The sequence below is a fragment of the Amphiura filiformis genome, chromosome 17, assembly GCF_039555335.1.
Source record: "Amphiura filiformis chromosome 17, Afil_fr2py, whole genome shotgun sequence".
In the NCBI taxonomy this organism is placed as follows: domain Eukaryota; kingdom Metazoa; phylum Echinodermata; class Ophiuroidea; order Amphilepidida; family Amphiuridae; genus Amphiura; species Amphiura filiformis.
Genome location: NC_092644.1, coordinates 15,517,715 through 15,531,733, shown reverse-complemented (window position 1 = coordinate 15,531,733; position 14,019 = coordinate 15,517,715). Strand labels below are relative to the sequence as shown.

Below are 14,019 nucleotides of genomic sequence, written 5' to 3'. Positions count from 1 at the left end.
CAAACTTCTATTATGTAAAGTTGTTATTGCTCTGGTTATTCACGCAGCTCTAACCTTTCTATGCCTCGAAAATATGTATGTAAGTATGTCTCATCCAATACGCTACATTGAAATGAGATCATATATTCTTCTTTGTCCAGCGGCCAATATATTGAAATCACTTACCAGACATTTCCCGTGCAGTTACATCAAATCCTGAAAGCAGAACATTTGTTAAACGGTCTGCATTGGTTAAAAGGGTTATTGATGTAAGTGGGTCTGTGAATAGTCACGCCAATTTCTTGCCCTATAGCTTCCGGGTAAACATGTAGATATATTACACATGAACTGTCGTGTTTGACTTCAGATCATTTAGACAGTTTTTAGGATGCCCATCATTGCGAATATCTAATTTAGATGAGCTATGAGTGGTTGTTGCGCAATATCAAACTTCTAGATGAGAATACTCTAAATAAAACCAAACCATAATAGGTTTCGTTAACTGATTTTTAACTACATGTATTTTTAACTATCGTACGAAGGATGGAACATGGAACATAATAAAACATCAATTTATCAATTTATTCTTCTACTAGCAATCATTAAAAGATATTGACTGAAATACGTGCGAATGGAAATTACCCTAGAAAACGAAGTTTATGAGTAACTGATAAATATTCTAACTATCTTTCTCTGTAAACCAACCCACTCATTTATATTTTTGATTTATAATAGTAAATGCAGGTATTGCAACAAAATACAAAACCGCTTCAATGTTTTCTTTGCTAACTTTACAGACTTTAGTTTACAAATCTGAAAAACAACGTATTTCATTCATTCGAGCTACATATAGATTATACGTGATTAACTGTTACTCCTTGTGTTTAGAATCTAGAGAAAATATAATAAGTGACTCGCGTTTTTTTTAAATATTTACGAATAAACATTCACATGAATGTAAAGATTGCCTCTATGACTCATTGTATTTGGTCTGTTAATTTTGAAAAATTGAGGGATGCATACTAAATGGGAAAACGTTTTGTATATAAAATATATAACGTATTCAATTTCATTATAACAAACTTTCGACACATGATTACGTAACGAATACGACACAACGATTTGCCCATTTATAGCATCCAATTTCCGGTATAACGTAAAACCCAAAAGTTACCGAATAAAATATTTTAATACAATGTTGAATGTTAAACTTTACCTTGGGTCGATCTCGGGTGTGAAACCTTGCGGCCGTCCGTGAAAAAAGGCAAGTTTGAAGGGGTGTTTTACGTGTTATTTGTATGGGGATGATATACAAATTCAAATACAAGTAGCTCCCCCGGGCCTCGGAGGCAACCAAGATGCCAGGTGGTATGCGCCGTGCATTCTCTAAATTCAGTAAATTTCCATCGTCAACCGTGTAATAAAATGGGATTATTTTGAAATTGTAAAACGCTTGAAATATCACAAACAAACAGGTCTATGTTAATAAATAACAAAAATACAAGCTGAAACCGTTGGGGTTCGATATGAACCCCACAAAACTAGCCGAGTATATGGGAAATTCCATACGGCCGAGCGGTTTTGCCGGCTCTCTCCGACCGTCATGCTACTCGCCGCCTGCAAGATGCAATCAATTTTCAAAAAAGCAATGGTATACGCATGTAGCCTTCCTTAATCTACCGAAATATTTTTTTCGTGATAATAATATTCGAAAAGCACTGAAATACAATAAATATATTGTAAGTTCCATGTTAATCCTGGTTTATAGTCATAATCAAAATCATATTGTATTGACGTACATCTGGACATAAGACAAAGCGACCACTAAATTTCGAGTTTGTCGCCCTCCTATACCAGACCAGCTTACCTGAAGGTATTGAAGTACTTTTGTTAATTATTTAAAACGTAATTGACTTAGTTTGCTATCAAGAGACCCCCGACGAACACGGATGAGTACGGCATATTTAACCATCAATATTGTTAATGTTGCTGAATATTTGCAAAATTGATGATGTGAATTAAAGTTACTTTAACAAGCTTAAGGTCACACGACCACTTACAACTCACTTTTAAAGAAAGAGAGCTAGGAAAGTTTAGATGTGTTGGGTACCAAACTTCTATTATGTAAAGTTGTTATTGCTCTGGTTATTCACGCAGCTCTAACCTTTCTATGCCTCGAAAATATGTATGTAAGTATGTCTCATCCAATACGCTACATTGAAATGAGATCATATATTCTTCTTTGTCCAGCGGCTAATATATTGAAATCACTTACCAGACATTTCCCGTGCAGTTACATCAAATCCTGAAAGCAGACCATTTGTTAAACGGTCTGCATTGGTTAAAAGGGTTATTGATGTAAGTGGGTCTGTGAATAGTCACGCCAATTTCTTGCCCTATAGCTTCCGGGTAAACATGTAGATATATTACACATGAACTGTCGTGTTTGACTTCAGATCATTTAGACAGTTTTTAGGATGCCCATCATTGCGAATATCTAGATGAGCTATAAGTGGTTGTTGCACAAGACGAATCAAACTTTAAACTGATTTTTAACTACATGTATTTTTTTTTAAATCATGGAACATATTGTAAAACATCAATTTATCAATTTATTCTTCTACTAGCAAATCAATAAAAGATATTGACTGAAATACGTTTGGCAAATGAAAATTACCCTAGAAAACGAAGTTTATGAGTAACTGATAAATATTCTAACTGTCTTTTCTGTAAACCAAACCATTCATTTATATTTTTTATTTATAATTGTAAATCCAGCTATTGCAACAAAAATACAAAACCCCTTCAATGTTTTCACGCACTCACTTGCACCGGCTCAACAAATCAATAAATATTAAAGTTAATTTATCAATCAATCAATCAATCAAACAAACAATGAATATCATGAATAATAATATGATATTCATTTTCGATCAATAGACGTATCAAACATCATACAATGAATAAATGAACTGATCGACCAAGAGTCCTTTTTTCTAATGTGTGTGAGTGATTGAACAAAATAAATACATAATTATTTACATAAATAAACAAATAAACAAATAAATAGATAAGAACAATTTGAACAAATTGTATCGTAGCATTGCATTCACAAAAATAAACATCGCTGACAGGAGGACTCGAACCAACGATCTTGACATTACCAGTCTGATGCTCTACCACTGAGCTATGGCGGCATCTAGTGATGTGGATCGAGTTTTTAGCCTATACAGTGTTCGTCTGTGACAATGCCGCCTCGTGAAATAAATAAATATAGAATAGACAAGTTATTTTGATATCAATCTTTTTTCCAATAGAGCCGTAACATTTTGTTTAAAAATCTCAATATTTTATTTAGAGCATGGACAAATATTCCCCTTTTCTATAATTTGAGCCCAAAATAAGAATCTACTTCTTTTATTACTGATTTAATTCCGCGATTCGTTCCATTAAGCAATATCAAGGATTAATATTCATGATATTACACGACGTGTAATATCATGAATATTAATACACGTCTCACAACATATATTTAGTTGGCTTAGTGGTCTTGCACAGTGCTTTGTAACCCGGAGGTACTGAGATCGATTCCCACCACTGCCTGCATTTTTCAAGACTGGGAATTAATCAATTTATTTGGCTTCACAACGCTAACTTATTCATGACTTGCCCAACCTAGTGGTGTAAAGTGCTCCCCGTAACATATGAATATTAAGCAATAACACAATGGCTAATTTAAATAAGAATGCGGCACATGCAAATGAGGATTGCCCTCTCCAGGAATTGCTCCATGATAGAGGTTCTGCATATGACATATCATACCGTAAATGTCAAAGAGCTTTCAATAGTCACACTTATGAATATTGATTGGCAACATTTTCCAATATGTTAGCGCTCTTATCGGAAACAATAGAACAATAGACCATGCAGAGCGTCGGTAAATATGGTTGACTACTCAAATGCATTCAACAAAAGCATGATGTTGCAATCTACAGCGACAGTTCGTCTCATACACATAACAAATGCACTACGCTCAAATAGGTTGATGACAACATTTGAGGGAACGGACTGCACTGCGCCATGATTACGGTGAAGGCCACCGGTTCAAATCTTTTGTTTGGAGCCAATCAATAATTTCACGTACAACCTTTATACAGGTAATATGTACTAATGGGTCGAGGCGATTGCATTGAAAAACTAATAAATTATTCATAACAGTTACGTAATCAGTCGATAGTGTGGACACTCTTCACTTGCGAACCATCAAAATTTTAATCCTTTTGCATTAGAAAAGGAACCACGTGAATAGAGTGCCCTCTCAAGGCTGTGTACCCTGTGGTAAGCATTCAGGAGGACATACTTTGAACTAGAAGGGAACTTTTCATGAATATGGCAATATAAAATAGCCAAAATCTATATACAAACTGAAGTACACGACAAACTGCATCACTGAAATCAGTAGTGTCATATACGGGTAGTGCCGTACTATTACGCTGACTTTCGTATTCGGCGAGGAGGACGATTTCGACCTCCTGGTTTGTTTACAAATAGACAGGTAGACAGAAGACCGTTCCGCTTGTCCAAACACTGAAGTATCAGAAGGATGGTCCACAATAGCGTGATTCACGTAACATGAATAGGGATTAAAAAGCTGTCACGTAGAACCATGTGCTTCTATTGTCCAATTTGCCATCAAGATTTCATATGGAAACAGTTCAGACCCAGTACACGATCATGTCAGAAATTAATATTTTGTTCTGGGTCTGATTATTCGGACTAATATACGGGTATACATAGAGATCATATTCACTATGGTATTCGAAGATATTCTCGAGAAAATAGGTGTATTTGGTCGCTACCAGCAACGCCTTTACCTAGCAATATGCTTGCGGACATTTTGCTCTGGAATGATCACTTTAATGCATGTATTCCTGGCCGGAGAAATGGCTCACTGGTGTCAAATACCAGAACTAGAGATTGTAAATTGCACTAAGTGGTCATTGGATAAAAACCAATGTATTGAAGCAAAGCAGTCTGTTGCCATACCACCAGCTGGGTCGGACAGTTCTTACGAATATGAAAATTGTAAGCGGTATAACCTGACGGGAATCGAACCATCGGATTGGTTTCCTGGATTGGAGACTTCTAACGTCACTAATGATACGTTGCAGTGTGATGCCGGATGGGTTTATGATACTAGTCAGTTCAAGACGTCTATTGTCACTGATGTAAGTACTGATGTAAGTGCAGATTAGTTCGGTAAACAGTTTTGAACCTTAAAAGAGTGGGGGTGGGGGGTTATATGGCATGCGTGTTGAACTCATAATGAGCCGAGGGACATCCGACTAAGGCTACTGACAATAGCCTGTTAATTGACCTCTCTGTGTGTGAGTGAGCATGTATACGCCATGGGGTCATCTGCTTTTAGACTGCCTCCACGAGTGAGTGCAGCTAGCCTACGCTGCGCTATAGTTCGAATTTTGAAGAATTTTGGTCAGTTTTTGAGCAAAAGACGCACCCTTCTTTCTCAATACGCAAGCTAACGACTATCATATCCTTTCAACACATATGTTCAAGTGCAAGGAAATAAATATGGCTTCTTTAGAACAAAAAAATTACGGGAGATATTCATCATATTCTACCCCGGTATCCAAATATTTATCGCCTGAATATCAAATCGTGCATAGCACATTCACGTGTATCGATCCCGTGTATTCATTTTAGTGTCTCTGCTGTACAATTAAATTATTAACCAGGCGATGTCGGTGTGCGTTGTATGTGGCAGCGATGCACTCATGTACAAACTCTATGGGTAGTTTGCATTTGAAGTGCATACAGTTATAAAATTGTTCATTTTGTACTTCATATTTTATCCTTATTACTATAAATCTTCTATAGCTTAGTTTTCCATGTACACATTTAAATACCTTAACTAAAGAATTGAGAGGACTGGTAGTCACAAGTAAATCACATGGCATACAAACTCGTCCCTTTTCTCTGCACATTAAACCCAAATTTTCAAGCACAATATACTGCTAGAGCTCGTGGCTCGAGGAATCCAAAAATGCAAAAATTTAAATAAATGTAGGGTGTTACCCTAAGAAAATATTTTTAAATATACTAGACTGATGGGTGGAATTGGCATAAAAATTTAGCAGCCATTCTCTGAAATAAGGCTCTATATCATCAGAAAGCTAATGGTCTGACCATTTCAAAACTGTATTAACAATAATATTGATGGAAGGGTACACATGAATAAAATTCAGTACCCCAAAGTAAGCTTTATCTAAAATGAAAAATGGGCTTGCATTTTTTACATGTTAGAAATGTTTGAACCTTAATTGACCTCTACCAAAAATCCCTGACACTTAGAAGCCAAATTTGTTCAGTACCCTTCAAAAACACATTCAAATCTTTGCTCCAAAGATTTGGTCAAGCAACATTAGCATAATTCTTCCCTTACTAAAATCAAATATATAACATAAGAACTCTACATGGAGTCAAGTATTGAAAATATTAAAATATCACTCCTCTTTTCGCTAAATGCCAAACGTTTATAGAATGCTGTTAAAATAAGAACATTTTTAATGCTAATTTATTGCACATTCTAGGGAAGCGTGGTTACCTTTTTGAAATAGCCGAGTGAGAGGATATTAAATGAAATTATCTTTGTGTCATAACTGAATCATCCTCTGTATAAAAGAAAATATGAATATTAACTACACATCATATATAACGATTCGTGATACCCAATTGTGGCACATTTGATGTCGTTTAAGAGGCAGAGAATTTTATTCCAATTTTATATACGCCAAATATTGTTTTAATTTAGTTAGAATGACTGTAGAAAAAAACGTTGAAAAATCTATGTAAAAATCACATTAGACTCCGCTAAATATTACTGTTTCGTTTTGATGTTAATCTGATCTTTTATTTCCTGAAATAAAATTTTAGGTTTAAGGTGGATTTTTTATATAAATGATAAAAACATAGACGTGTTTACAAAAAAATGGTAGGCTCAATAATTATACTGACCCACGTGTATTATACAAGTACCGCACATGCAGCCCGGCAAGTCAAAATCGATGTATAGAGGCTCATTTATTGTCGGATTTCTGTATGTAGAACACGCAGTTATCAACAATTGAGCGCTATTAATACACATTAATGTTTTAAGCAAATACAATTCCAAGATATGGTACACTTTCTGTCTTTGCTTATCACGTGGTAAGCCTATGTTGAAGTTGCGATTATACGAAGGTCATTCAAAAAGTTCTACCTGATGGGTCATAACTTGTGTTTTGTTAAAGGTAGCTACTTGAAAATGTGTTATGACCCAACAGGTAGAACTTTTTGAATGACCCTCGTATGTTCAAAAAAGTTTCAAGATGGATATTAACAAGTCAGGTAGCCGAGCGGTCTAAGGCGCTCGGCTCATTCAGAATCCATGAGCCCCACCTCTGCAGAACTTAATTTTATACTTAAATTTACTTAAAGAGGTAGTCCCGTCTGGCTAGTTCTCCACAGAAGAACTGTGAATACACCTGTTACTTTGATGACAGACAGAACAGAATTTACATGGATAAATTTTAACCTTGACTAATTCCCCAAGGAACTTGAACCAAAAGTGGGGCTTCCACTTTAACAGAACTTAAATTTTATAATTATGATTATTTATAGGGAAATGTGGCTTGGAGAATTTATGTATGGCGTAGAGAGGAGTGAAGCTATATTGTGTGATGTACATAAATAATAGATTCCTTTTAGATTCACGTATAGCTACTGACCACATTGTCCCCTGTTAATTTCGAGTCAAACAACTGAGGTAAAACGAAGAAACTGCTTTTTCATTCCAGTGCCTAGAACGCGTGTATTATCTCTCTGATCGTATTATTAATATGATTATTGGCGGAGCGTCATGCAGCTAGGATGTAGAAATAAGACGTAAGACAAATAGCTATATGCAAACATTTTAATTTTTATACGTAAGCACGTAAAACGAATAGCGATATACACACAGTTTATACATAATTTCAATGAATCAATGATACACATGAACGTGATGTGTTTAGACTCGATCGGTGAACTCGGAATAAGAGCGGAGACTTCCGGACTCTAACCCTAACCATAAGTACCCCGTGTTCCTACGATATTCCAGAATGCAGCACACTAATACCAAGGCACGGTGAACACAATTACCGATGCACCATCAGTTTACCGTGTACTCCTAGGTGTGTTAGTATCTGGTGCTCTCAATCCAGATGTAAGTAAACATCATCATTTAGGTTAAGTCTTTGTTTTGTTTTTTTTTGTTTTTTTTTCATCAAAATCGATACTATTGATTATTAACGTGTTTTTTTTTCACAGTTTGATCTAGTGTGTGATAAGAAATCCCTACCTGATTTAGCCCAGTCGATGTATTTTGTTGGAATCCTCTTTTCATCTACATTTGTTGGTGCATTTTCAGACAAGTAAGTTTAAACAACGTTTTTTTCGGCTATGATTCTCTACTCTTATTCTATTTATAACTTCTATTTCGTCGCGCACTGTCTTTTGTCAAGATTTAAAACGTTTAAGTAAGTTTAAAACGTTGTCATAAACAGTAAGGGATGCAATCAAAACTGGGCAGGCGGTCGACCATTAAACAATTGAAGGCAGTTCAACCGATGATAAAACATTTGTAACAAATCGTGTCATTCACAGGTGTCAAATGGCGCCCAAAGTGAGGCCCAAAATAGCGGCCAAACACATTTTTTCTCAGTCCTTGAGTATTTTGGCGGCCATTTTGTACCTCATTACGGGCGCCATATTAGATTTGAAACATGTTAACAACACAATTTCGGCAGAAACGTTTCTGATGTAACACTCAAAGTCATTTTTCATTGATTATTTTGAATATTAATGTTTATAATGCTATTTTATTGCCACTCGAACCTATTTTTGAGTGAAAAAAATTTATTTGGCGGTCATTTTGGACCTCATAACTGGTGTCATTTTCATAAAAATATGCTATTTGGCGGCCATTTTGGCGGCCATTTTGAACATGAAACATGCATACAACCTAATTTGAAGCCAAATGTATTGTTTAGAGCTCCAGAAGCCATTTCTCAATGATAACTCTGGTCATTAAGTGCTTTACAACTTGCTTAAGCTCTTTTAATGAAAATATGCTATTGTGGCGGCTATTTTGAATGATCACTCCTATATTCTTCCAACCCACCCTAAGATGCGCGACTACCTGAACTTTTCTGTTCATACACATGATAAGGACTCACGAAAACATTAGGTCATTAATTTTCTTTCCAGGTGGTACCTAACTCAATCTGAAGGCGGTCTCATAGCAGAGACCTCAATGACCCTTGTAGGTCAGGCAGATCCGGATAATATGATGATTATGGTTCCTACGGGTGGCCATCTTGGATTTCACATGTCCTAGGCCTAGCCTGAGTCCCTCGGCCCCGATCTCGAAACTATTAAACATGGCGGAACAAAATGGCCGTTTCTCATTGTTTTTTTGTTTTTTGTTTTGTTTAAACCCTTATGTCAGGTCAAAAACGTAATAAAGACAATCAGTACACATTTATCATGATAATTATTATCAATTGTGCTAATCAAGCATAGTTTTTGTTTTTATTTCTTTATCTTTTGATTGTTTGTAGATTTGGAAGATATAAGGTATTTCTTTTTCTCATAACAACTGGAGCCTTTATCATCTGTATGACCGGGTTATCAAATAGTTATGTCATGTTCATTATTGTCCGTGCACTGACGGGTGTCACCTTCTTCAGTGCAGGTGTTGTTGGGATCACACTAAGTAAGTTATAATAAAAATAATTAATAAACATAATTATATAAAATTGCTTATCAAAAATTCGCCGAATATAATAAAATAACTCACTAATATAATATACAACGATATTGTGATAGCTGAATTCCATAATTATCATCATCATCGTCATCGTAATCGTCGTCGTCGTCGTCGTCGTCGTCGTCGTCGTCGTCGTCATCGTCATCGTAATCGTTCACTTTAGTAATTATTTTTAACGGAGTTAATAAATATTAGAGTTAATAAGTGACACTATAAAATATAAAAAGCAGAATCTTGGTAAGTTAAAAACTGAATTGAGATATGGGGCTGGCTGGGGGTGTTTAAAGGGGGCGTTAGCCATATTAAACGGTGTTTTTTAGAGGTAACTTAAAGCCTACGAGAATTCTTGGTTTCAGTTTCAGAGATTGTTAGCCCAGCTTGGCGAACATTTGTTGGGAATATCCTCAACTTCTTTTGGTGTGGAGGCTATATGCTTGCTGCCGGTCTAGGCTATTTCATACGACAATGGCGAATACTCAGCTTTGTTATGTCGGCATTTCCTGTCCTCGTGTGTCTGTTTATTCCGTAAGTATGAACATCTTTGCTTTTGTTAGACTAAAAAACCTTATACCTATTGATTGATATCTTCCGCTCTTCTCCATCGTGCCTCTGTGGCTCAATTGGTAAGAGCGTCGTGCTAGTATTACTCAAATCCGACCAGATGCACTGTTTTTGGAACGTTTATGTGCACTGGCAACTTTTAGGACATGCCAGATTAAAATGTCTTCATTCTTTTAAAGCAGAGAGGTAAGTATAATAACTTTTTGCCAAATATATATTATATTTTGCAGCACAGACTTAATTAGGTAATCATTTTTTTAGGGCCACAGTGTATAATAGGTTTTTTACAAGATGCTTGCTATATTGTAACTTTTGAACGCTCATTTTCAAACCACCTATAGCTTGCTGTCGGAATCGCCACGCTGGTTGATCTCAAAAGGTCATATGGCTGAAGCACACAAAGTTATTCTCAAGATTGCCGAAGTCAATAAGAAAAATCTGCCTGACGAATTCTTCAACAATTTAGAACTGCATGACCAAGACGTAAGTATTAAGGGAAATGACTCTAAGGCTAGGCACTATACTCATAATACTGTCTGAGTGTTGAATTTTGTCCTGTAATTTAATATTTAATCCTTTCATTTGGCATATCATCATTCGAAAATAGATTATTGTTGTACACATTAAAGGGAATATTTACATTTATGTTTAGTGTTATTTGTTCAAGGTAAATGTCAAGACACATCATGTAAATGTAATTATTAAGGTTAAAACCAAATAAACCAAAACAATCGTTGGGGAGGGGTGTGACGCTTCATTTAATGAGGTTAGAACAAAGTTCCTGCAACGACTACTTTGCAATAATACAGGCTTGTTCAGTGGCGTAGCGAGGAATTTTGCAGACGTGGAGGCGAAAAGTGGGCAAGGGGAGGCAAGGCAAAATCTGCTAACAAGTACAAAATGGCCTAAAAATCTTAAATATCAAAGAGGCCAGCATCTCAAGGTAGAGGGCAAGGGATAAGATTACCCAAGAAGGAAGCTGCCCCATTGGCTGCGCCAGTGGAATTGTACCTTAAATTACGATAAACTTTATTCTTGCAGAAGCCGCAAGCAAAATCGGACAAACAACCGAACGTTTTTGATTTATTTCGTTACCCGTATCTTAGACTCAAAACAATCACTTTATTATTTATCTGGTAAGTTATTTACATGTTTGTTTTATATTCGACATGAGATCCCTCACTACATTGATGTAACTATGGTAATATGCTAGTTACAGGCAAAATGCCATCAATGTAGCATTTTTACAGCTAGAGTAGAACAGGGCTGTGTCAGTCCCTCTATGATATTACACAAAAGTCGACCTGCACGCTCCAAGGCCGCCCCCGCCTTTCACGCTTATCCTGGACCTGGTCGCAACATGACACCGCACAAGTTCTAATACTGTTCTAAAAAAGCGTTTTAATCAAACAAGGGGGCACTGATTTTGGTACAAAAGCCAATGATTACCGTCGCAAATTAGCACATGCGCACTAATAACTTGTCTACACTGATCGAGTTTCCCATTGTCGTAGCTGAGCTCTCGGCAGACGACAGAAGTTGTTATTGGAAGCTTTGTCTCTCACCTTTATTACGAACCGAAAACTTGAAATAAAAATTCCCTTTTAGTTTTGTAAGTATATAGATCGGTTAGATGTCAGCTGATAAAGGTAGAGTCAGCTGATACAGTAGATAAAGCGTAATTTATTTTAATGTCATATTGATTAGATTCTTGTATTCTTTACTTCATCGCTTTTAAGCGTGATCATACAAAGTCTCATAGCTTTATTACTTCAACAGGTTCATAACAACCTTGGTATACTACGGGCTGTCACTAAGTGCTGGTGACCTAGGAGTAGATTTTTACGTGTCGTTTTTCGTGTCCGGCGCGGTTGAAGTTCCTGCATATATCTACGTTATGTTTGCATTAGATTGGTTTGGCAGAAAACTCAACTTGTGCGGATCCTTAGTTCTTGGCGGCACAGCTTGCCTTATTATACTTTTGATTAGTAAGTTGAGTTATTGAAATTGAATAATTAGTTGTTGTTCTTTGTTTGCCCTTGGGTTTGTTTCACACCCATGTTGTTCAGACCTGTATGTCCTTTGTAAATGGGGGCACAATGGGCGATACGCGACGGACACATACTGCTGGTTTGTACAGGTGTGCGGCAAAGAACGCGAAACTATCAACTTGCGTCTTTATTCTAATTTCGTGGTAGCGGGTCACATATAAGCACAATTGAAAGATAAAAAATAAAGAAGGGAAGACCACTAACAATCATGTGAACAATAATTGACTCCTTAGTAATCTAAGCATTAGGCCACACCCTCTCACACAAATAGATGATAAAGCATTTTGATGAACTGCTTTTTTCTTTCTTTTTTCTTTTTTTTTTTAAACAGAGGCTGGTGTGTGGAAAACCGTCGTTGCAATGGTAGGCAAGTTTGCCATCACAATCACGTTTGCCATCGTGTACATTTTTACAACAGAGCAGTTCCCTACTGTAGTAAGGTAAGCCGATCGTATCATGATTGTAATCAAACAAAATGGACTCAAAGTTGCACCATGCGAACGCTATAGAAAACCAGAAATATTGGATTGTCACCCATGGAGATCAAATAAGTGTTTCTCTGGCGTTTATCGGCAGATAGCTCGATATCGGCCGACAATTGACGCCTTCAAGCCTTGTATTGAGGATTACAAAGATTTGCGAACGTATCCCTTAGAGCCATAACTTTTGCCCCACAGCGACGCCCTCAATGTATCTTTAATTTCTACTTTTTGGATGATTGTAGTCCTAAATGTTGTACTAAAATACCATGTGAAGGTATGAAGTGTTTTAATTACAGTGACATTTAAGCTGTTATATTAAATCCGGAGTTCTCTGGCTTTACTCCGAGTTTACCGATTGAGTGATGGCTAACACGTCTTGTGCCTGTACTATCATGGAATCCACTGCACATTGAATAAGCGGCGTATAATCGGTGTGTATACCGCTATTCGTCTTATGTTATGCGTGTCGGTTGCGTGACATCCACTCAATAATACATGAACGTTCGACGAGCTAATACACGCATTTTAGGCACTTGGATGAAATAACTATTTTCTATGTTTTACTTCATTTGTTTGCCTCAATATGATCAATGAAAACTACCATTTAAACAGGAATCTATTTTATGCAAGTCTCACATTATTGCTTTAACGCAAGCTATCTACAAAACTTATTACTCCCACAACGCAAACAAGTAAGCACTTTAATCGAAGTTTAAAGGGCGCATGGTAAAATAACCCGGATGATGCGATATTTTATCCTCGATGACCGATACGCAAAAATAATGTCGCGTAATGATTAATGATAATCTCCTGTATTTCATTATTTTTTTAGAAATGTTGGATTAGGTATGTGTTCAGCTTTAGGTCGAGTTGGCAGTATCTCGGCACCGCTTATATTCATTGTGAGTGATTTCTGGAAGCCATTACCATTTGTTGTGTTTGGCGCCTTGTCAATAGCTGGTGGCCTAGCGTCTTTACTGTTGCCAGAAACAAAAGGAAAGAATTTGCCTGAGACGATTGAGGAAGGGGAACAATTCGGGAAGTAAGTACAACTGTTGGTTACATATTTGACAACAAA

The 14,019-nt window shown here is 36.5% G+C and overlaps 2 protein-coding genes across 2 annotated transcripts in view; both read left to right on the top strand.

Annotated features, from left to right (window-relative positions):
* LOC140136995 (organic cation transporter protein-like) overlaps positions 1 to 14,019 on the top strand; it is a 33,454-nt gene that overhangs the window by 18,070 nt on the left and 1,365 nt on the right. The gene's annotated exons all lie outside the window — the stretch shown is intronic.
* Positions 4,791 to 13,987, top strand: LOC140138205 (organic cation transporter protein-like). The gene is made up of 9 exons (XM_072160123.1): positions 4,791 to 5,207; positions 8,347 to 8,450; positions 9,639 to 9,793; positions 10,210 to 10,372; positions 10,750 to 10,891; positions 11,450 to 11,544; positions 12,188 to 12,396; positions 12,791 to 12,899; positions 13,774 to 13,987. Exons 1-9 carry the CDS (start codon positions 4,791 to 4,793, stop codon positions 13,985 to 13,987), a joined length of 1,608 nt encoding a protein of 535 aa, XP_072016224.1.